Genomic DNA, 21,638 nt, shown 5'->3' with positions numbered 1-21,638 from the left:
GGCGGCTAACAATGTTCTGTAACTCGAGTTGCAGCAGATCCAATGCCCTCTACTGGCCTCATGGGCACTACACGTATGTGGTGCACATATAATCCTGCCACAAAAACGTGCGTAGGCATAAAATTAAATTTTTAAAAAAAACTTTAAAATAAAATAATTCCTGAATACAAACAGGGTCTTTGGATGTTGATTCTGAAGATGGATGGCTTGTGAGTACTGCTGTCCTGCAATCTCCGTGTTCTCATGGCTTTAATTCTAAGGAACCATGGGTACCAGTGTAAATAGTAAGTGTGCTTGTGACGCCACCAGTGCGTGTCCTCAGGCAATAGAAACGACCAGACTAAGACTGAGAGCTTCTTGCTCTCTTGCAGGTTCGAGCGTGGGCCTCTTCATCTACGCTGCTCTGCAGAGGATGCTGATAGAGTTCTACGGCCTGGATGGGTGCCTACTTATTGTGGGCGCACTGGCTTTAAACATACTCGCCTGTGGCAGTCTGATGAGGCCCTTGCAGTCTCCCGCCTGCCCTTTTCCTGAAAAAATAGCTCCGGAGAACGTTCTAGAGAGATACTCCACGTACAGTGAGAAAGAGAAGAGCCTGGAAGAAAATCTGAACATCTTGGACAAGGGCTATAGTACCGAAGATAAATGCACCAACACCTTGCCCAACGGTGACTGGGCACGGGACAACCCCCAAAACCCCGCAGCCGCAGCGCACAAAAAGAAGGTTGTGGAGCAGACTTATTTTTGCAAGCAGCTTGCCAAGAGGAAATGGCAGTCATATAGGAACTACTGCGGCGAGACCGTGTCTCTTTTTAAAAACAAAGTCTTTGCGGCGCTTTTCATCGCCATCTTGCTTTTTGACATCGGAGGGTTTCCGCCATCGCTGCTCATGGAGGACGTCGCGAGAAGTTCCAACGTGAGGGAAGAGGACCTCACCATGCCGCTCATCTCCATCATCGGCATCATGACAGCCGTGGGCAAGCTTCTTTTAGGCATCATGGCTGACTTCAAGTGGGTCAACACCTTGTATCTCTATGTAGCCACCCTTATCATCACGGGCCTGGCCTTGTGTGCAATCCCCCTTGCCAAGAGTTATATCACCCTGGCGATACTTTCTGGGATCTTGGGTTTTCTTACTGGTAATTGGTCCATCTTCCCGTATGTGACCACAAAGACTGTAGGGATTGACAAGTTAGCCCACGCCTATGGGATCCTCATGTTCTTCGCTGGACTTGGGAACAGCCTCGGGCCACCGATTGTTGGTAAGATGCCCATCTTCAAGTCAGCTCAGTTTCTAGTTCCTCACGGATGTAACCGGGCTGGAAGGGGGTTTGCCTAGCGTGCCGGAAGCTCTAGGTTTATTCTCCAGCTCTGTCTAAAGCCAGGTGTGAGAGCCGCCCACACCTGTAACCCTAGCCCTTGGGAGTGGGAAGTTTAAGCTCATCTTTGGTATATGGTGTTGGCTACATGAGACCCTGACTCAGTACACACACACACACACACACACACACACCCCTGAGATATACTTGAGAAAGCTGATACATTTCCTCTGCTTTGTACCCGCTCTTTATTTGGAAGAAACTAAAAATGCCTGCCTTGAATCTCAAGTTTTTAGAAGATTCCCTGTTTGAGCACAGCCAGCTGTGTTGGAAGCAGGTGGGAGCAGACATATGTAACCACACATAGGCACACATAACGGCACACAAGCACATGTAACCACACATAGGCACATGTAACCACACACAGGCACACGTAACCACACATAGGCACATGTAACCACACACAGGCACATATAACCACACATAGGCACATGTAACCACACATAGGCACATGTAACCACACACAGGCACATGTAACCACACACAGGCAAACCTAACTATACACAGGCACACACTACCACAAATAGGCACACACAACCGTACATAGGCACACGTAATCACATACAAACACTGCTTCTGTGAAAGTCACACTCTTCCTCTCTGTCTTCTCAGGTTGGTTCTACGACTGGACGCAGACCTATGACATCGCTTTCTATTTCAGTGGCTTCTGCGTCCTGCTGGGGGGCTTCATCCTGCTGCTTGCCGCCTTGCCCTGTTGGGACGTGTGCAACAGGAAGCTCCCTAAGCCAGCACCAACAGCCTTTTTCTACAAAGTTGCCTCTAATGTTTAGAGGGATATTAAAGGGCATTATTTTCTCTATTTTTCTACTTTATACTATATGTATACACACACACATATATATAGTATATATGAGTATGTGTATATATATAATTTAACAAATTGTTAGGCAGGTTCCTCAGAGTCAAGAGCTTAGAGCAACACTTCGGCTGACTCTGAAGGAGACCGTACTTCCACATAGCCTGTTTTTATGTACTGCGTGTGTAACCTTTACCCCTGGTACGCCCCTCCCAGAAGAAGTGGGACTGTTCTCTTTTACTACTGTTGTTCGTGAGTTCAGGGTGTAAAGCTGTTGGCTCGCCTCGCCAAATTTTCTCTGGGTGAAGAAGTTTTGTGTCTCTCTGCTTTCCCCGGGAGCTCTACCACACACAAGGTCTTAAACCACGCACGTTCCTGTCTTAAACCACGCACGTTCCTGTCTTAAACCACGCAAGTTCCTGTCTTAAACCACGCACACCTCATGTCGGGATATTTGTGAAGACCCCTAAGGAATAATTGTCGTCTCCTCTATATCAGACCCGCAAGTCCAGAGAAGACACTAAGCCATCTCACTTCCAGCAATGAAAGCGGCAGTTACAATGTCACTAAGACTTCGAAGACTTTAGACAAGATTTTTTTTAAATCGCAGCTGCCTATCGTCGGTTTTCTGTTTTATTGTCCTTGTTGAAGCACTGTGGGACATTCGGTGTTCACTGTGTGTGAACTTGTTCAATTCCTCCAGCAGTCTTTCTGCATGGCCGGCTCCCTAGGACCTCGCTCTCTGGTATGTTGGTCAGCATCCTCTCTCTGATGTCTCCTAAGAGCTGCTGACTTGCTGGTTTCCGGCTTGGAAATACACCTCTGAACCATTCCGTTGGGCAAGTGGGAAGCATCCCTAGCTTCCGTTTGCTTTGAGTGCCGTGGGAATGGGTTGCAAGGCCCTGCATGTCTTCCAAATGAAGCCGTGGTGCTTTCTCTTGGGCCTTTCCACTACTGCATCTTAGTTTATGGACAGTGCTTTAAAAAAACAACAACAACAAAAAACAAAAAAACCCCAAAAAGATAGCAACAACAAAAAAAACCCCAATGCTCTATGTGTTTGTTAGACGTGGGGAAAGCCAGGGTGAAGAGAAATTGATATACTCATCCAACCTTCATTAATCCCAAGAATGTTGGAGGGCAAAAATAATGTTTAATAAATAGAAATGGGTTCAAGTTTGAGTTCAAACTTGAGAGAAACAAACGGGTTTCCTCTACAGAAATGGGTTTCACCTTCGCCAAGCTTCAGAATCCCCTACAGACCCTTCAGAAACTGAAATGCTTGGCACTATACTTTTAATTTTAATTCTGCATGTTGACCCAATGATCCATATTTTAGCGAACTCTGCAGGGATTCGGGTAACAGGGTCCCAGGACAGCTGGAGACTGGTAAGAGTGGGGGGCTGTGCTGAAGATCTGGGGAGCAGTGAGGGCACAGCACCATAGGGGAAGGAAAAAAAGAAACAAAACAGATTGGCAATAGACAAACATTTCCTTTTCTTAAATAAAAGCAGAAAAAAAAAGATACATCATGCAGTCAGGTATTTTAAAACAGATAGCCAAGGGTTTTTAAAGTAAGGGCTTCCTTCCTATTGTGCCCAAATTGTCTTTTCATTTTTTAAAAAACCGTGAGAGATTATTTTGTACAGCTATCTTGCCTTCTTTTGCAGGCACCTGAAGCGTTTTGTTACCCCAGCCCCCACAGCGCCTCCCTGAGGTCAGTGACCAGCTGGGTCCGGTGTCATCAACCAAGGAGAAAGATCTCCTAGTGTAGTCGGTTCTGTTCCGTGATGCAATAATGGGGCTCAAAGCATGTTAGACTTGTGCGCCACACTCAGACTTCTGGAAAGTTCTCTGTACCTCATTCTTCTATCAAAGTTAGTAAATAAAAAAAAAAAAACTCCATCTCTAGGGAATCCGACACCCTCTTCTGTCTCCCACAGGTACCTGTGTACCAGTGGCATACATACACACACATAAATAAATATAAAAAAACTTTAAAATGTATAGCTATGATTTTTTTAAAGCAATAAATAAAATAAACCTTATATGAGTTCATAGTCAAGGTCACGTTTTGGTCAATATTGTGTTCAGGACATTCATTGGCCTGAAAGGTTTGACTTGACTGGTGTCTGCACCCATCAATGGTGACAATTGCCCTGATGTGTCCCTCCCATCAATATCACCCGTGTATGCACTAGTCACGGTCTAAGGAATGAATTTCAAGATATGGTGAAATATTTTGGCTTGTTTTTTCTCAGCGCGATGCAGTGACCCGCCATGGGAACGCACGTATATAGATTTAATTATGGATCTAGTTTCCCTCTAGACTGGGCCAGAGTGACTCAAACCCAGTGTACTGAACTACTTTGACTCCTGAGTCGGAGGAGCTTATGTGTCAGCCCTGCAAGATCCTTCTTAGCACTGAGGAAAGGAGACTTATGACCTCACCAATTATACAGAACTTTCTTCTTGAGTGAGGGTCTCCCACTGCTCAGGCTGGTCTGGGCTCCAAGGCTCCAATGCAGTCTTGCCGGGGCCTCTCCACTAGCTGAGATGCTAGACATGTAGGTACCACTGTGTCCTGCTTCCTCGGTTCGCCAATGTGTTCCTGGCTTATGCTGTTTCTCTCTTGCAACAACCCTGCGATGTGGTAACTGGCTTTCCTGTTATAATACAAAATGGAACTATCCTGATACGATCGCTCTAACGCAGAAGCACAAGGAAAGTAATTTCCAAGAGCAAAACGAGCCTGGATCTCTTTGTGGAGACTAAAGCTGTCCCTTTGATGCCTAAAGTGGGTGGGAAACGGTGTGCAGCCAAACCCGATGTTCCAAGAACGAGCATTTAAAATGAACGTCATACATTTATTCTGATCCGAAGCGAGTCTCCTGTGAATAGAAATATTTCCGGACATTGGAAATGCTGTGGACTGAGTGTGAGAAGGGTGTGGACCAGGGGGACTTGTCTGTGATGCCCTGCCTACCAGTGTTTAGCAGTCAGCCCCCACCTATCCTTTCTCTGAAGAGCCGGGTGCTGGTCTAATTCTCCCCAGGGAGTCGTGATATCACGAGGGGATAAAGTCAGTGTTTAAAGTCCCCATGAAGAACAATCCCTAAGAGTCAGCACTGGTAGGTCATGACCCTCTCCCTCTGCCTCTCCCTCTGCCTCTCTCTCTCTCTCTCTCTCTCTCTCTCTCTCTCTCTCTCTCTCTCTCTCTCTCTCTGTGTGTGTGTGTGTGTGTGTGTGTGTGTGTGTGAGAGAGAGAGAGAGAGAGACAGACAGACAGAGAGAGAGAGAGAGAGAGAGAGAGAGAGACAGAGAGAGAGAGAGAGAGAGAGAGAGAGAGAGAGAGAGAAGCGTTGATGGAGAAGGTCTATGGCCTCAGAAAGTCTCAGCTGCTCCCAATCAACACAGGATTATCCTTACACTGGAGGCTCCAAAAATGAAGAAAAGAGCATTTTGGAGAGTGCCTCCCTTTTACTTAGATGGAGCATTGCCCCCAGTTAACACAGGCAGTGCATTTTCTCCTCCTTAATCACCGTCTTGGTCCCTTGGTTACATGGTCAGCTGGGTCTGATGGATGCCAGCTCTGACACCCATCTTTGAGGAAGGAGTAACCCACAGCCAATGGCAGTGATTGGAGCTGTGTGGACCACGTGGAAACATTTGGGATGCTACATCTACGTCCTCATCATCCATGACCAGATGGCCCAGGCTCCGTCTAGCTCAGCCCCTGTGTCTGGGTGACTATGAGCATCTTGTTGGCTTCTCAAGATGCTGCTTTCCTCTTTTATAAACAGCACCATCTAGCTATCCTGAGAATTAGGTAAGATGACACACGGAGGTGACTGGATTATTTTTATTCTGCCTCTGTTCTCAAGAGCATGGCTTGTCCCGTGGGAGGCAGCGTGTGTCCCTGGGCACAGGTGGGTAATGTTTGCCCTGCAGAGTTTCTCTTAGAAAAGGATTAAGGAACCTTCTGTTGTCCTCTACTTGTAGGGATGCCTCAGCTCTTGCCCTCCCTCCAAACAGGCTCTTGTCAAAATCCTCCGGGGAAGGGAACCCTGACTCAGCACATTTTCCTGGCTTTGCCATTCAGAAGCTCTGACACAAAACAAAGCAAACAGAACCAAACACAGGCTGTTCCTCCACAAACCAAGTAGAATCCACTGTGTAAATTGAATTGCTACGGGAGCGTGGACTTCTATTTATTTTTCTTCAAAAGCCTTCATGCCAGCTGCTCAGAAGGTGGGCCTGGAACCGGACAGCGAGCAAACCGAGCTGATGTGTTTACTGAGCGCTAATTGCCTTCAGCTCTGAGTCCCCATCCCGCCCCTTTCCAGGATGCCCTTGTGATTTACTGTTGAACGCCAGGACTTTTGGGATCTGGCTCCTCAGAGATTTCTCAGCTGCCTGTTTGCTTCCTACCACATAGCTTGGTGGTCAGACTCATTTATCTTACATGTTCTCCTTTTAAGAAGAAAGATGGGGGCGGAGAGATGGCTTAGCGCTTAGGAGCACTTGCTGTTCTTGCAGAGGACTTGGATTTGGTTCCCAGTCCAATTGCCTATAACTCCAGTGCCAAGGGATCTATTACCCTTGTCTGGTCTCTGCCGTCATCTGCATCCACATGGTGCTGCTCATAGACTCACCTACACTACACATAAAAATTTTAATAAATACATAAATAGGAGGAAAATGATACATCTCTAAAAACACTTTAACTTTATTGTTCTTCTTTCTTTTTTCTGTTTTTTTCTAAGTGGCATTTTGGGTTTTTTTTAAAGATTTATTTATTTATTGTGTATACAGTATTCTGTCTACATGCATGCCTGTAGGCCAGAAGAAGGCACCAGATCTCATTACTGATGGTTGTAAGCCACCACGTGGTTGCTGGGAACTGAACTCAGGACCTTTAGACAAGTAGGCGGTGCTCTTAATCATTGAGCCATCATCTCTCCAGCCCTCTAAGTGGTATTCTGAAAGCTTTACTAAGCAATCTGACTAAAATATAGCACAGTACCATCTGGCTGTAAGGACCCTTAGCGCTCCATAGTCAAGGGGGATAGGTAGACTTCTCATGGGAATGTTTTGGATTATAATAAGACAGGTTATTTTCAGGGCAGAGCTCAGAAAAATCCGGAAAATCTGAAACCTTGCTAGGATGCTGTCCACAGGTCATAAAGAGAAAGGCACTTTTCTTCTTGTGTGCAAACAGTTTCATGGTTCATTTCTCACCAGAAAGCCTCACTGAAGATAGACGCAATCCAGCTCAGGGCTGTAGCGTGGAAACAGTGTTCTCAGAACACCGTGGTAGGGTGAATCTGGGCCTGTGTTTGTTCAGGAGGACCTAGGTATTTCGCAAATGATATTTTGTCCTGATTAAGCTCCAAAGGCATTCACAAGGCTATGAGCTGACTACCAAGAGGTCTCCAAGGACATTTGGGGCCTGCCTCCCTCCCGGCAGGTCTGGGTGGTTCACTCCAATTCATCCACTTAGGACACGTGCAGGCTCAGACTATAACTGTGAGCCAGGCAAAGCTCAGAGGGCGAAGGAAACAAGACAGTGTGTGGTCTTCTCCAGAAATCTGGTCGTCTCTGAGAGTGACGCATGCCTCTGCTTGCTCCACGGTGTGTGTAACCTTTGAAAGAATAATATTACCCGTATTCCTGGCAGCGCGATACCAAACACTTCTTTGTGGCCCATGTATCCTTGCATGACCTGCTCACATTCGTTCTGCATCCTTGAAAATAGCCCGTCTGAGTGACAAGGGCACCCATTGCCTGCCACTCAGGTTTGTTTGTGCGTCGTAGTTTCTGGTAGGATATTTCTTCTGTTATAGTTGAGTGCTGAACATCTTTTTTCTCATACGTAGTTAGGGGTAATCGAGCCGATTCTTATTTTATTTACTTATTATTTTGTATATGCATGATGTGTATGTGTTTGTGTGCGCACATGCATGTGTGTGTGCGTGTGTGCACGTGTGCAAATATGAACATGCCAAGAAACACGTTTAGGAATTAGTTCTCTTCCACTGTGGGCTCTGGGAAGTGAACTCGGGTTGGCCAGGCTTTCATGGTAAAGGCTTTTACTTTTTGACCCCCTTTTCATTCATTCATTCATTCATTTAACTTTTATGGGTATCTTGTCTTCCTATCTTGTATATCTGTGCACTGTGTGAATGCCTGCAGAAGCCAGAAGAGAGTGTCAGATCCCCTGGGTCTAGAATTAAAGTCGGTTGTGAGTTAAAGGTGAGTTTAACCAGGATTGAACCTGGGTCCTCTGTGAGAACATACAGTGCTCTTAATCACTGCACTGTCTCTCCGGCCCCTGGGTTTCTATTTTTAGAGACACTTTGTTACATGAGTTAAGTCCAAAGTGATTTCCCCCACTTTTTCATTTATCCTTTCATTTCATTTATGATCTTTGACCTTGTTAGAGCTTTATACATTTTTTTATATTTCAATCATTTTTGTCATAGATTTCTTTCCAAATATATTTTGAATGCTTATAAGCATGTTTTAAATTTTATTTATCTACTGATTTCCAGTGTTGCTTTTTTTTTTATGGCTAAGGACCTTATTTCAAACAAAAATTTAAAAAACGAGCCTTTGTGTGAGCATGTGCCTACTTCACACACATGTATGCACATGCAAATACCTAAAAAGATATTTAAATCTGATTTAAGTTTAACTGGGCATTAGAGTTTGGGGTGAGGGAGATGGTCACGAATAAAGTGTGTCTGGAAGCATGAGAGCCGGACTTCAGCTCACCAGCACCCCCAAAAAATCTGCCTGGGGGCCTTGTAACCCCAGCACTTGGGAGGCAGAGACAGGGATCACTGTGGCAAACTGGCTGCTTAGACTAGTTGGAACTGATATGCTCCATTATGGCAAGAGACCTGCTCTAAGATTGGCTTTGGGCAGCCAGGCTCCACCATATAGTTGTTTCCTACGGTAAATGCTTTCCTCGCTGATAAATCTTGAGATTTATTTTTTAAATAATTATTTATTTTTATTTTATGTACATTGGTGTTTTGCCTGCATGTATGTCTGTGTAAGGGTGTTGAATCCCCTAAAACTGGAGTTACAAGACAGTTGTGAGCTGCCATGTGGGTGCTGGGACTTGAACCTGGGTCCTCTGGAAGAGCAGCCAACACTCTTAACCGCTGAGCCACCTCTCCAGCCCCAAATCTTAAGATTTAAATATGGGTCCAATTTACTTGTTTGTCTTCTACCAAAAGTGAACTCCTGACATTGGTCATCCCGGGTACCCACTGCTGGGGTTGAACTGGGAGAGTATAGACAGATGGTTACACAACAAAGTTAAGATTGACTAGGTGGGGGTCATTGACCTTATCCTCTTGTGCGTGGAGTCACGTGAGGTAAGGCATTAAGGATGGACCTGTTTGGTGGCCGCTGCAGACGTGAGAGTGTAGAATAATAGCCCCTTTGATTCTGCAGCATTGTCTGGTTTGGGAAGTACTTCCTTATCCATTTTCCTCATCTGGTCCCCATAGCAACCATGACAGGGGCTAAGCAAATGATGCTATCATCCCCTTTACTCAGGAGGAAGCACAGAAGGAAACTAAAGATTCCTGTGGCTAAGGAACTGCCTCTGGTCTCCGGTCTCCTGTGGAGCACGCTGGTCAGATCTGAGGCTGGCGCAGCCCTTAGCTCCGGAATTTGAGGGAAAAGAGGATGGCTTCCACCTTGGTAGTCAACAGCCCGGGGCAGCTTCACCCTGTCCCAGTGTGGGGCCGTCGTTTGCTGTGGTCTGAGTGCTCTCTCTTCCTTTGTATCTCTTCAGATGGTCTGTTTTCCACAGGCTATCCCTTGAATTGGCCTATGAGTTAACTGCAACTCTTACCAGATGGTACGAGATCCCATCTAGTCTCTTAGAATTAAATGTAGCTACAGTGCCCTCCCACTGGGAATTGTCTTAGGTTACCTCAGGGCTAGCACATTCAGGCTCAGAGCATTGGAGCCATTAAATGACCCCGAAGTGACAGCAGGGGAACTCACTGAATTGCTCCTCAGGTCAGCTTCTACTGAGCAACCAGCTTTCCCACTTGTCTTGCAGTCTGTCTCCCAGAAATCTATCTCCACACACTTCTTGTCTCTCCATGCTTCCTAGAAATCTAACGGCTGGTCTGTGATGCTGGAGCCAAGAGCCCGAAGGTGTTGGCACCTGGACAAAGAGGCTGCGCACTGGAAATTAGCTGGGGAAGTATCAACTCCCACAGGGACTCCTGGCCAATATTGAAAAATAGAAGGTCACCAAATCTCTGTTTCTGGTCCCTTTCCAGGGTCTGCCACATAAATGGCATTCTGGGTAATGAGATATGTAGGGGTAACTTCTAGGAGGAAAAATAAAGCATATAATGGACTGGAATAGGGTGGGACAAATGAAGTGACAGTGTTTCCTACTGACATAAACCGGAAGAATATAGAAATATAGAAAGATGTATTCCTATTTACATAAATTGGAACAATATAGAAATATAGACAGACACGTTCCTATTTACATAAATTGGAAGACTATAGAAATATAGAAAGATGTATTCCTATTTACATAAATTGGAAGAATATAGAAATATAGACAGACACGTTCCTATTTACATAAATTGGAAGAATATAGAAATATAGACAGACACGTTCCTATTTACATAAATTGGAAGAATATAGAAATATAGAGAGATGCATTCCTATTGGCATAAACTGTAAAAATATAGAAATATAGACAGATGTGTTCCTATTTAAATACATTGGAAGAATATAGAAAGACATACATTGTTGTACAGGACAATCCTCTAAGCCAACGACCATCATCTTCAGGAACTCAGTTGGGCTTGCTGACTCTCTATTTCCCCCACCCTCCATAGAAAGAGGGGATGAGAGGAGGTCATGGGACCTTCACATCTCAACCAGCTGCATCCAACTCTGCCCTAATTGCACAGGTCTTGGGAGACAGAGGGGAGGACATAGGTGGGAAAAGATGGGAGGAGGGGTTCATCTATGCAGCCTTTGCTGGGTACATGGTAGCATGGCTATTTTAAGGTCACCTATGTTCATGCCTATAACCCCTTACCCACTGCTTCGTGTGGTGATTTAGAAGAAAATGGCCCCCATAGGCTCCCAGGGAGTTGGTACTATTAGGTGTGGCCTTGTTGGAGTAGGTGTGGCTTGCTGGAGGATATGTGTGTGCCTTGGGTAGGGTGGAGTGGGTGGGGTGGGGTGGCAGAGGGCTGAGGTCTCGGATGCTCAGGCCAGGCCCAGTGTGGCATTCTTCCTACTGCCTGCTGATCTGGATATAGAAGTCTGCTCCTTCTCCAGCATCATGTCTGCCTGCATGCCACCATGCTTCCCTCTGAAACTGTAAGCCACCCCCAATTAAATGTTTCCCTTTGTAAGAGTTGCTGTGGCCGTGGTGACTCTTCACAGCAATAGAAACCCTAACTAAGATCTTCTGTGAGTCCAGTAAGCTCATTATTTTTCCCAGGGGAACTTGGGTGAGACTGTACCTCAGTTTGTCCTCAGGACCTTAGGAGAAGCGGTAGTCAGTGTTTGAGAGACAGAAAAGGAAAGGGCTCAGACTGGAGTGGGAAGATCAGCTTGCCTCCACAGACAGGGGAGGGAGTGGGCGGGGCTTGTCTCTTAAAGGGACAGGACAGACCATTACACTAAGGACTATATTTTCCCCCACTGGACCAGAAACACTTCAGTATTTCTCAAGTGATACCGAATAGCAATACTCAAAGAGGGTAACAAAACACTTTTTTAAGAAGCCAAAAAAGAAAAGAAACAAGTAAAATTAATTTTACTATTTATTTCATTTTTGTGCAAGAGACCCAGCATGTTAAACATGTAATCAGTATACATGGTGATTAATGAGAGAATGAGCCTATCTCAATCGACCCCAGGTCACATGATCCCTCCCCACAGGCCTGTGGGGAAAACTGCTGTGTTTCTTCATTTCTTTTTTCTTCAGCCTTCTCGATTTGGGGAGCAGCAGCCACCATCTTTTCTGGAAATTTCCTGTAGGATCTGCTTGTGGGTGTTCCTGTCCCGCCCCACTCACCTGTTAAGACTCCCAGCCCTTAACAGGTGCAGTTTGTGACTAAGTTACATTGGCTGTCAGCTCTGGGTGCAATTCTGTTAGTTACCTGGGCCTGTTACACAGTTCTGCCTTGACCATGGAAACCGAGCCTTGTCCTCCTTAATACTTGCACCCCGAGCTCCTGAATGCAGGCTCCATTGAGTTCCTGAGGATAACTGGAGATCTGTGGTGGACTGAGGTCTTACCCAGTCCCTTCTCCTCCTTTAAATCTGAACCACCTGAGATGAGGCGGGTTTTTTCCTTCTGTCTTCTCCAGGCAGGTGAGACCTGCACGCTGAAGAGCTATTTTCCTGTACTTTAGCGCCGCCCTGTGGTGCAGGAGAAAAGTCCGGAAATGGCCTCCTCCATCTTAAACTGAGCAGCCTCGAAGGGCTTTTGTTATCGCCTTCAGTCTGAAGGGAAATGAGGTTTGTTGCTGAATAAGCAATGTCTCCGGGCAGGTTGAGCAGCCTGCTGAGAATTCGGACGCCGTGGTGACTGCAGTGCGAAGAAGCACAGAGCGAGGCTGCCCCTCTCCGTTGCGTAGGTTGAATCCTGTCTACACCATCCAGAAGACTGAGCCTAAAGGTAGTTTCTGTAAAATGAAGCCTCTTGCTCCTAGTTAGCTCTGGCCATGACCTCAGGTGGCCAAGTTAAAAACAAACGAAAATACCAAACAAATAAATAAAGATAATAAAGTCCGGAGGGGGCTGGTGGGGAAGGCTGATTGCAAGTTTGCTTGACTAATGAGTGGAAATCCCAGATACCAAGGTAGATTCGTAAGGGCTGGGGAGATGGCTCAGTCAATAAAGCACTTTCCTTGATTGGTGGGGAGCCTGAGTTTGAACCCCAGAACCCACCACCCGGGATTGGTGACGTTCTTGTAACCCCATCTTGGTTGTTTTAGACAAGCGGATTCCACCCAGGCTAGCCTACTTGGTGAGTTCCAGGTCAGGGAGAGAGAGACCCTGTCTCTGAGAACAAGGTGGATGAATGGAGCCTGAGTAATGGCGCCCGAAGTGGCCCTCTGCTTTCCACGTGTGTGTGTGCACACATGAACACACGGAAAGGCACACGAGCCAGCAGGTTCTTCAGGCATGTTCCAACAAGGGAAAAGAGGAGCGGTTTTAATCAGCAGGGCGGAACATATATGTTCCTTCCCTCTCTCTTTATAATAATTTTCTGTTTGTTACAGTTCCCTCCCACCAGCCGTCAGTCACCTGCAATTTCAGGTTGGAAATAAAACCAGCCCCAGACCCTGGCTTTGTAGTGCCTTGGAGGGGAGACGACCCGGTGAAGTCGGTTCTGCCCCTTGCTTCAAGTTCTTGCAGAGGCTTACGGCTGTGCTGCCTGTGCATCAGGTCCCCCTGGCCGCCGTGGCTTTGGGAGGGAGGGCAGTGGCCTTGCCAAAGGACTTCAGAAATAAAAAGTCCTTCCCACCTGGTGGCCCCAGCACTTAAGAGTTCTTGAGTGCGTCTCTCTTTACTTTTAAGGCATCGAAGGCCTTAAAAGGGCAATTTTGCTAGGAAAGCAATTTAAGCTTTTACGTGACACCCTAACCTTAGTGTAAAAGTCCACATTGTGTGGGTTCTGTGGGAGATGTGTGGTAATGGAAGCGAGTGAGGGAATGCAGTCATTTTCCCACAAGGGTATGTCAGCATGGGGCACGTCAGGAGGCGGGATGTCTGTAGGCCATCTCTAGCTTTATGCATCTATATGTCTACACATCTATGTCTGAGGGATAGAGGTCTATGGGCGCCAAGTATTGCTGCGTGAATGCCACAATGAAGACCTGGGGATTTACCCAGCCTTGGTATTTTCTTTCGCTTGGGCTTCCAGACAGAATCCAGGGGCTTCTGTTAGTCTTAACTCAGGAGAGGAGTTGGTGGCTGAGATGTCTAACTCGGGTCCTCAGTGCAAGCTCAAATCTTGATGTAGGAGCAGCCTGGGAGGCAGCATCGGCTGGTACATCACAGAAGTAAGGCCTATTCAGGAAGGGAGCTGGACCAGGTGGAGATGGGGCAGTGTGGATGGCTCAGCAGTTAAGGGCACTTGCTGCTCTTCTAGAGGACCCAGGCTTTGTTCCCAATGTCAATGTGACAGCTCACGGCTATCTGTAACTCCAGCTCCAGGGGATTGGAAACCCTCGTCTGACCTCTGAGGGAACCAAGTGTCTGGGGTCAGTTATGAGACTCAAAGGGGGATGGAGACGTTTAAGAAAGAGATAGGAAAACACACGGCTTTGGAAACCACAACAACAGTGTTGATTCAGTCCTGCATGGGCCAATTTGTGATTAAAGATTTTTTGCTGCTAAATCTCAGACTCCCATAAGAAATGAGAGCGTGTGGACATGTCACCCATGACAAATAAAAGGCTGCACACCTCTGGATGTGGTACAGCTTGAACCCATGAAGAACTGAACTTACACTTTTCATTTTTTAAAAATATTTATTTATTTATTATGTATACAATATTCTGTCTGTGTGTATGCCAGCAGACCAGAAGAGGGCACCAGACCCCATTACAGATGGTTGTGAGCCATGATGTGGTTGCTGGGAAATTGAACTCAGGACCTTTGGAAGAGCAGGCTATGCTCTTAACCTCTGAGCCATCTCTCCAGCCCCAACTTTTCATTTCTTTTGAGATAGAAATTTTCTATGTAGCCTCCCAGGTTGGCCTTGAACTCTCAATCCTCCTGCCTCAGCCTTCTGAGTGCTGGAGTTGCATGATCCACACATCTGGATAGACTGAACATCTGCTGCAGCAGAATGTTTAAACATGGTGTACCGCAGAGCAGCAAAGACAATTCCAGCATAGGGTAGCATTCTCCAGGGTTGCTAAGGCTGTCGACTTCACACACCCTGGGGGCCGAGCTAGATTTAAAAAGGAAGAGAAAAAAATCGATAAAAAGATAGCATCATTTTTCTGTGGCGAGATGCTGCTTAAAACATACCAGCTCAAGGATGTTTTGAGGTCACATGGGGAATCTGGGCTGTTGTCTGGAAGTTGGTTGAAATAATGATGGGAAGACCATTGACGGAGGAAAAAGAAAAGTAAGAAGAGAGTGTGTGTGTGCTCATTGAATTTATGCAAATGGAAAAAGCTGCAGGAGAGTAGGCGGCTTCAACAAAAGAAGCTATTTCTTTTCTTTCTTTCTTTCTTTTTTAAGATTTATTTATTTATTATGTATACAGTGTTCTGGTGCCAGCAGGCCAGAAGAGGGCACCAGACCTCATTACAGATGGTTGGGAGCCACCATGTGGTTGCTGGGAATTGAACTCAGGACCTCTGGAAGAGCAGGCAGTGCTCTTAACCACTGAGCCATCTCACCAGCCCAAGAAGCTATTTCTTATAGATCTTATAGATCTAGAGGCAGGAAATTGGAACTTAGGAAAGGCACTGTGACCGGGTTATGGAGAAGCCTGCTCTTAGTTATACGCTCACACTGGGGAGAGGAGGGAGAGGGAGACAGCTTGCCCAAACATACACAACGCACACAACGCCCCTGCGCCTTTTTCTGTAGACAGGAACTCATTATGTTGCTCTGGCTGGCCTGTATGTAACTCACTATGCAGGCCAGGTTGTTCCTGGAACTCACAGAGATCCACCTGCCTCTCCTTCCCAAGTGCTGGGATTAAAGGTGTGTGCCGCCACGTTCAGCTCCACTCTATTTTTAACCAAGACATTAATCCCAGTTTAAAGACCTATCTTACAACAAAATGATGCAAGGATTGATCAGAGGTGGAGACAAGATGAAGCAGGGTCAACTTCTCTTCAAGTGTGGGGAAGTAGTACCATCGCGGGGCCACATGGGGGCAGAGGTCAGATCCTGACTGGCCATTAACCAGCTGTGTTTGTGGACCAGGTGGGTTAACTTTCTAAAGGCCAGCTGTTTTTGTTTGTAAGATGAAAGGTGTACCAGACAGAGTTGTACCCTCAATACACAAGAAATCAGCGGTTCTCGACCTGAAAACACATATCTCCGATGGTCTTAGGAACTGAGACATGGCTCAGTAGCAAAAATACAGTTATGCAGTAGCAACGAAAATAAATTTATGGCTGAGGGTTCCCAAAACCGCCGGAAACGCGTGTGTTCTGATGGTCATGACCCATGGGTTGAGAACTGCTCCCTGGCTGTGTTAGGGAACTGTGACTTCCTTCTACACTAGGAACGGATCCATAGCCTTCGCTGCTGTGTCTGGGGATGTACCATGCTGCTCATGACTTGGGAAACATCTGTACCGCAGGCCACCGACCCTCCCCTAGAGAAGCTGCCCCTGCCTCAGCCGCCTCCCACTCCAGTCTCTACCTCTGTGCCTGGGGTAGACTGGGACCCTCCCCTCCTTTATTCCTATCTGAGCATAGGCTAGACCCTTCTCCCTTCCGGTTAGCCTGAGCTCATAGGATATGCTTTCCATCAGACCTCAGAGGCTGTATCTTTCTCAAACCCAAGTTAAAGACTTTCTCCTTCATCGCTTTTTTAAAAGTCACGAGGTGATATTCCCTAGATGAGGGGAAACTGGCTCCTATCCTGTGGCCTCGCAGGCAGCCGCACCATCAGGACCATCTCTAGATGGCATTAGCTTTCCTTAGTTTTTCTCTTCGTTCTTTTTAAACCGCAAGCATCTTAGGCGACGCGGTCCTTCTTTTACCCTGTGAGGACGGGGACTGTATTACGCTCTGCTTCCCCTCAGAGACTGCCTGCAGCAGCTCTCTCTGCATCCCCTCGACTTGTCCTTTGTCCATCTTGAAACTCATTTAAAAGCAGTCAGGCTCCAGTTCACAATCTCTTTATCTAGTTGTGATTTCAATTCTCTCTTCGCAATCTCCCGTTTCACCTTTTCCAGTAGCGTAGCAACAAGGCTTTGAGCCAGGGCAGGCAGAAGCAAAACAGCAGCAGAAAGAGCGCATCTGTTCTGGTGGTCCCTTAGCATTGCTCCTGTGTCTCTAGAAGACGCGAAGCTGTGGTTATTCTGACCTAGAACAAACAGGGACCAAATAATAAAATGTTATCTCTCTGTCTACCTACAAACTTCCCATTTTTTAAACGTCATTTCATCATGGTTCTTTTCTGGCTTGTGGGTTACAGTTATTTATTAATAAGCCACCCCCAAATGGTACTTTCCATTTTGCCGAAGAGCCCCGAGCCATCTTTATTTTTAAAACATCTTCAAGGCCAGCCAATGGCCCATTCATTTTGAATGATGATTGGTGAATTGAAATTAAAAAATGATTATGACGCTGTCACTTTAAATGTGGGCTTTGGAATCTAAAGACTTTCTCTTCTGCGTTCAGATACTTGGGTAGTCTTCACAAACGAAACTGATGTCTTTGAGTTTGAGCACGGTCCTCTTTAGATGGGCATCGGGACTGACAAAATGCCACGTGTGAAAAGGTCTGAAGAGAGTCCCCGGAAGGAAGTCCCTACAGGTTCCTTCTGATTGCACTGAAGCAGTTAATTTTGAGTTAATTCACAGGATGTTAATTTTTGTAGATTTATTTGTGAAATTATGACAACAAAAGGCAAATTTGTCAATTGGGCTCGTATATATTTTGCATATATAATATATGAATTCAAGACTATTTTTTCCAGTTTTTATAACAGTTTCCTAACAAAGCTCATTTTTCAGTTGTTAGAATTTTTTTTTTCAAGACACGGTTTCTCTGAGTAGCCCTTACTATCTTGGAACTTGCTCAAACTCAGAGATCTGCCTGCCTCTGCCTCCCGAATGCTGGGATTAAAAGCATGTGCCCCTACTGCTCAGCTCTCTTTCTTTTTAAGATTTATTTTCTTTTGCGTGTTTGAGTGTTTTACCTGCGTATATGTCTGTGTACCATCTGCATGCTTGGTGCCTGAGGAAGTGGTGAACTGCCAGGTGGGTGCTGGGACTTGAACCCACGTCCTCTATAAGAACAACGAGTGCTCTTAGTCACTAAGCCAACTTTCCAGCCCCCACTTAAAATTTTTAGATTTAAATTATTATTTTATGTGTTTGAGTATTTCTGCATGTATGTCTGTGCAGAGGCCAGAAGGGGGCACCAGATCCCAGGGAATAGAATTAGAGATGGTTATGAGCTTCCATGTGGATGCTGAGAATCAACGTAGGTTCTTCTGGAAGAACAGCCAGTGCTCCTAACCACGGAGCCATCTCTGCCTCTTTCAGAGGTTATAATTTATGAACATTACTGCTGAACTATTTGCCTGAGGACTATTCCATCAACGTGCACTTTGTTGTAACCAATTGTGTTTGGAATGTAAAATGACTGCTTCCTATCATCACAAGACATTGCCTCTGACCACATGACATTACCCCTGACTAAGGAACTCACTCCACAAAGCCCCAAGTAAAACAGGAACCCTAAAATAATAATAGTTAACTGACTTGTAGGCCAACTAGTATTCAAATAGCTTTTAGGGTCACCTGCCTATGGATGGCATCCCACACTGTGGGTGAGGTGTCCTACTTCAATTAACAACCCAAACTCCACCTCACTGCCATGCCTACAGGCCAATCTGATCTAGACAATTCTTTAGTTCCGCAGTCTCTCCTCTCAGAACTGTAGACCATGTCAAATGAACAGTTAAAGCTATGAACCAGGGGGAGAATATGATGAGGGGGTCTCTGATAAGGACTTAGGGTTTCCTCTACTTGTAGGGACTTGATTCAACAGAAAGGGCTTTGAACAGAAGAGTTCCCTGTCTTGTGAACAGTTAAAGAGTTTCTCTGGTTTCTTGGAGGAGCCAAGGGTGGGCATAGGCAGCCAGTCAGGTGGTTGCAGGAAAGCTGGCTAGAGACAGCTGTGCTAGGGAGAAGTGGGCAGGCTATGGAGGCATTGCAAGCCGTGCCAACAAAGCCTGCTGTGGGCAGTGGTCAGGGCTCATGAGGTAGTGTTGGTGAGGTCCAAGCTCCAGGGCTAGGAATGGAGGAAGGCTATAAGGAGAGAAACCAGGAGGCACATAAGACACACTCAATTTGCAGGTATATAGGCACCCCTGGCACACACGGGACACACATGCAGGGCAGCACACAGCTGTGTGGGTAAAGACACTCCCATCTGACCTCAAGGTGATATTTCTGGAGAATCACGGGAAAGCAGCATTCTATCAGGAACTGTTATGAACAAGTCACATCTCCATTTACTTCTGGGTTTCCTAGATGTCTGGTGTCGGTCATTTTCTCAGAAGCCCAGCAATAGCCACTGTTACCCATTTAGGAGACCCATAGCAGTGCCATGATGTCTGAAAATGGCCCTGCCTGCCTTGCCAGTATCTGGTGTTTTAGGTACATCATCAACCTTTGTTGATGATGATCGGTGGGTTCTCAAGGTTCTTGTTATAACTAGACTTTGAATTAATTTCAAGTTTATTATAGCAATAAAACCAAAATTGCTTCCCACCTTGGAAAGCAGAGTTATGATTCAGATGAATAACCCCCAAAGAAATCAGAAGTGGCTCCCTTTCTTTCCTGGTTTTTTGAGATTTTGAGTAACTATATACCCGGCATCAGAAGCTTGCTAACACCATGCTGCTGACTGCTCCATGCTTCCACAGGATCAACAAACATATAGTTTTTAAGTTCTCTCATGGGTTTTGGGCTTCTCCTTTCCCTCAGCTGCAGAAGACAGAGGATTTAATGCCTGCCCCCCATCTTTCCCCGATTTTTCAGGATAAATGCTGAGAAGGAGTTGGCAGCGATGGATTTCTACACTCACCCAAGGTGTGTTATTAAAAGTTAATGTATTTCCCTCGCCAGGTTTGGGACTAATGTAGCAATAAATTGAATGAAGATGGCTCAGACAGTCTACATAATGAGAAACCAGCCAACACGGAACTAGAGAGCTTCTGCATTTTCTCAGGGGAAGAACAGTAAGGAACTCAGTAAGTCTTCGGTTTTCAACGCAGGCCTTGTGTTCCACCCTCCAAGCCAGGATTGCCTCCTTCACCTCCGTGGGTGGTCCTGACGGAAGTCGGATTGTCAGTTTTCCAAGGAGGCAAACTCTTAAGACAGAGCAACTATGGCGTTGTGACCCTTTAAATCGTACCTCACGGGTGGGTACCAGGGGCTGCTGTCACATTTTAGTTACCAGCGGTGTGATCAGGTAATATGTGGACTTGTAGAGGCTTCAGCTACTGGGGACCAAACCGGGTTCGGAGCACAAAGGGAGGGTATGAGACAGTAACTCCTTGAAGCAGCTCAGAAAGGCCAGTGCAGAGGAGCCCAGCCAGAAAGATGTCCCTCCCTATGTTCCCTAAGGAGAACTGATAGTCCAAACACATACAGCGTGTTCTCTGTGGGCCCAGGAAAAGCATCTTCAAGTTTTATGAGAACATTCCGGCACTTCGGCTGATATTAAAAATTTATTGCCCACGCCTTGCTCAACTCAGAGTATTCTTTTAGAAACAGAACTAGCTAGATACCACCTCATCCTTCCTGGGCATCCGCCAGTCTGGAGCCCTTGCAATCAATGCCCTTAGTCCTTGCCCTGAGCTTGTCTCTGGCTCCTGGGGGTGGGCACTCATTGGTCACGTGAGTTATGCTTTGGTCACGTGACTTCCTTCACTTGCGGCCGGACACTGGGAAGTTCTTTACAAAGGTCGATTGTGGGGTAAGTTCTTGGTCCCTTCTTCCTTCTTGGTGTCTCAATGAAGCTGCCAGTCCTGCGGCTGTAGTTTCAACTGGTCACAGCCGGACTGGGTGAAGATAATGGCCTTCAGGTTAATAAGATCAGGTGACACAAGAAGGGGAGGTCTACTGCCTGTCCGTCTGCCCCCCCATATCCTCCCTTACAGCCCACAAGCTCCACGGCTCATAGCACTTTTGAAGCGTGTAGTTCTGTCTCTATGTATGGAACAGGTGGATTTTTTTTTTTTGTTTTTCGAGACAGGGTTTCTCTGTGGCTTTGGAGCCTGTCCTGGAACTCGCTCTTGTAGACCAGGCTGATCTCGAACTCACAGAGATCCGCCTGCCTCTGCCTCCAGAGAGCTGGGATTAAAGGCGTGCGCCACCATCGCCCGGCCCAGGTGGATTTTTTAAAATTGTGTTTTTATGTGTATAGTGTGCATGTGTTTGTGCTCACACACATGTAAGTGTGTGTGCACGCATGTGGAGGCCAGGGGCATACCAGGTGTCTTCCTCCATCACTCTCAACCTGTATTCGTTTAAGACAGGGTCTCTCCCTGAACCTGAAGCTCGCGCGTTTGGCTGGGCTCGCTGTCCTAGCTTTAGGTATCCTTCAGGTTTTCTCACACGGTGGAAGGTGAAAGGCAAGGAGTCAGCCAACTTCATCACCAGGTCATTTTATAATGGAATGAATCCCATTGATAATGCAAACATTTCC

General features: G+C 46.3%; 1 protein-coding gene across 3 annotated transcripts in view; it reads left to right on the top strand.

The window, feature by feature from the left end:
* Slc16a9 (solute carrier family 16 member 9) overlaps nucleotides 1-4,249 on the top strand; it is a 37,752-nt gene extending 33,503 nt beyond the window's left edge. For 2 of the 3 annotated variants that reach the window (XM_075980015.1, XM_075980016.1), the window contains 2 exons: nucleotides 372-1,262; nucleotides 1,992-2,199. In XM_075980015.1, coding sequence (XP_075836130.1) covers nucleotides 372-1,262; nucleotides 1,992-2,170 — 1,070 coding nt within the window. In that variant the 3' untranslated portion in view covers nucleotides 2,171-2,199. Of the gene's footprint in view, nucleotides 1-371; nucleotides 1,263-1,991 lie in introns of all 3 variants that reach the window. The other variant, XM_075980014.1, reaches the window with a different exon arrangement.
* The last annotated feature ends 17,389 nt before the right edge of the window (nucleotides 4,250-21,638 follow it).

The sequence above is a fragment of the Microtus pennsylvanicus genome, chromosome 7 (genome assembly GCF_037038515.1).
Source record: "Microtus pennsylvanicus isolate mMicPen1 chromosome 7, mMicPen1.hap1, whole genome shotgun sequence".
Taxonomy (NCBI): Eukaryota; Metazoa; Chordata; class Mammalia; order Rodentia; family Cricetidae; genus Microtus; species Microtus pennsylvanicus.
The sequence above is the reverse complement of the archived record's forward strand: the minus strand, read 5'-3'. Positions and strand labels throughout refer to the sequence as shown.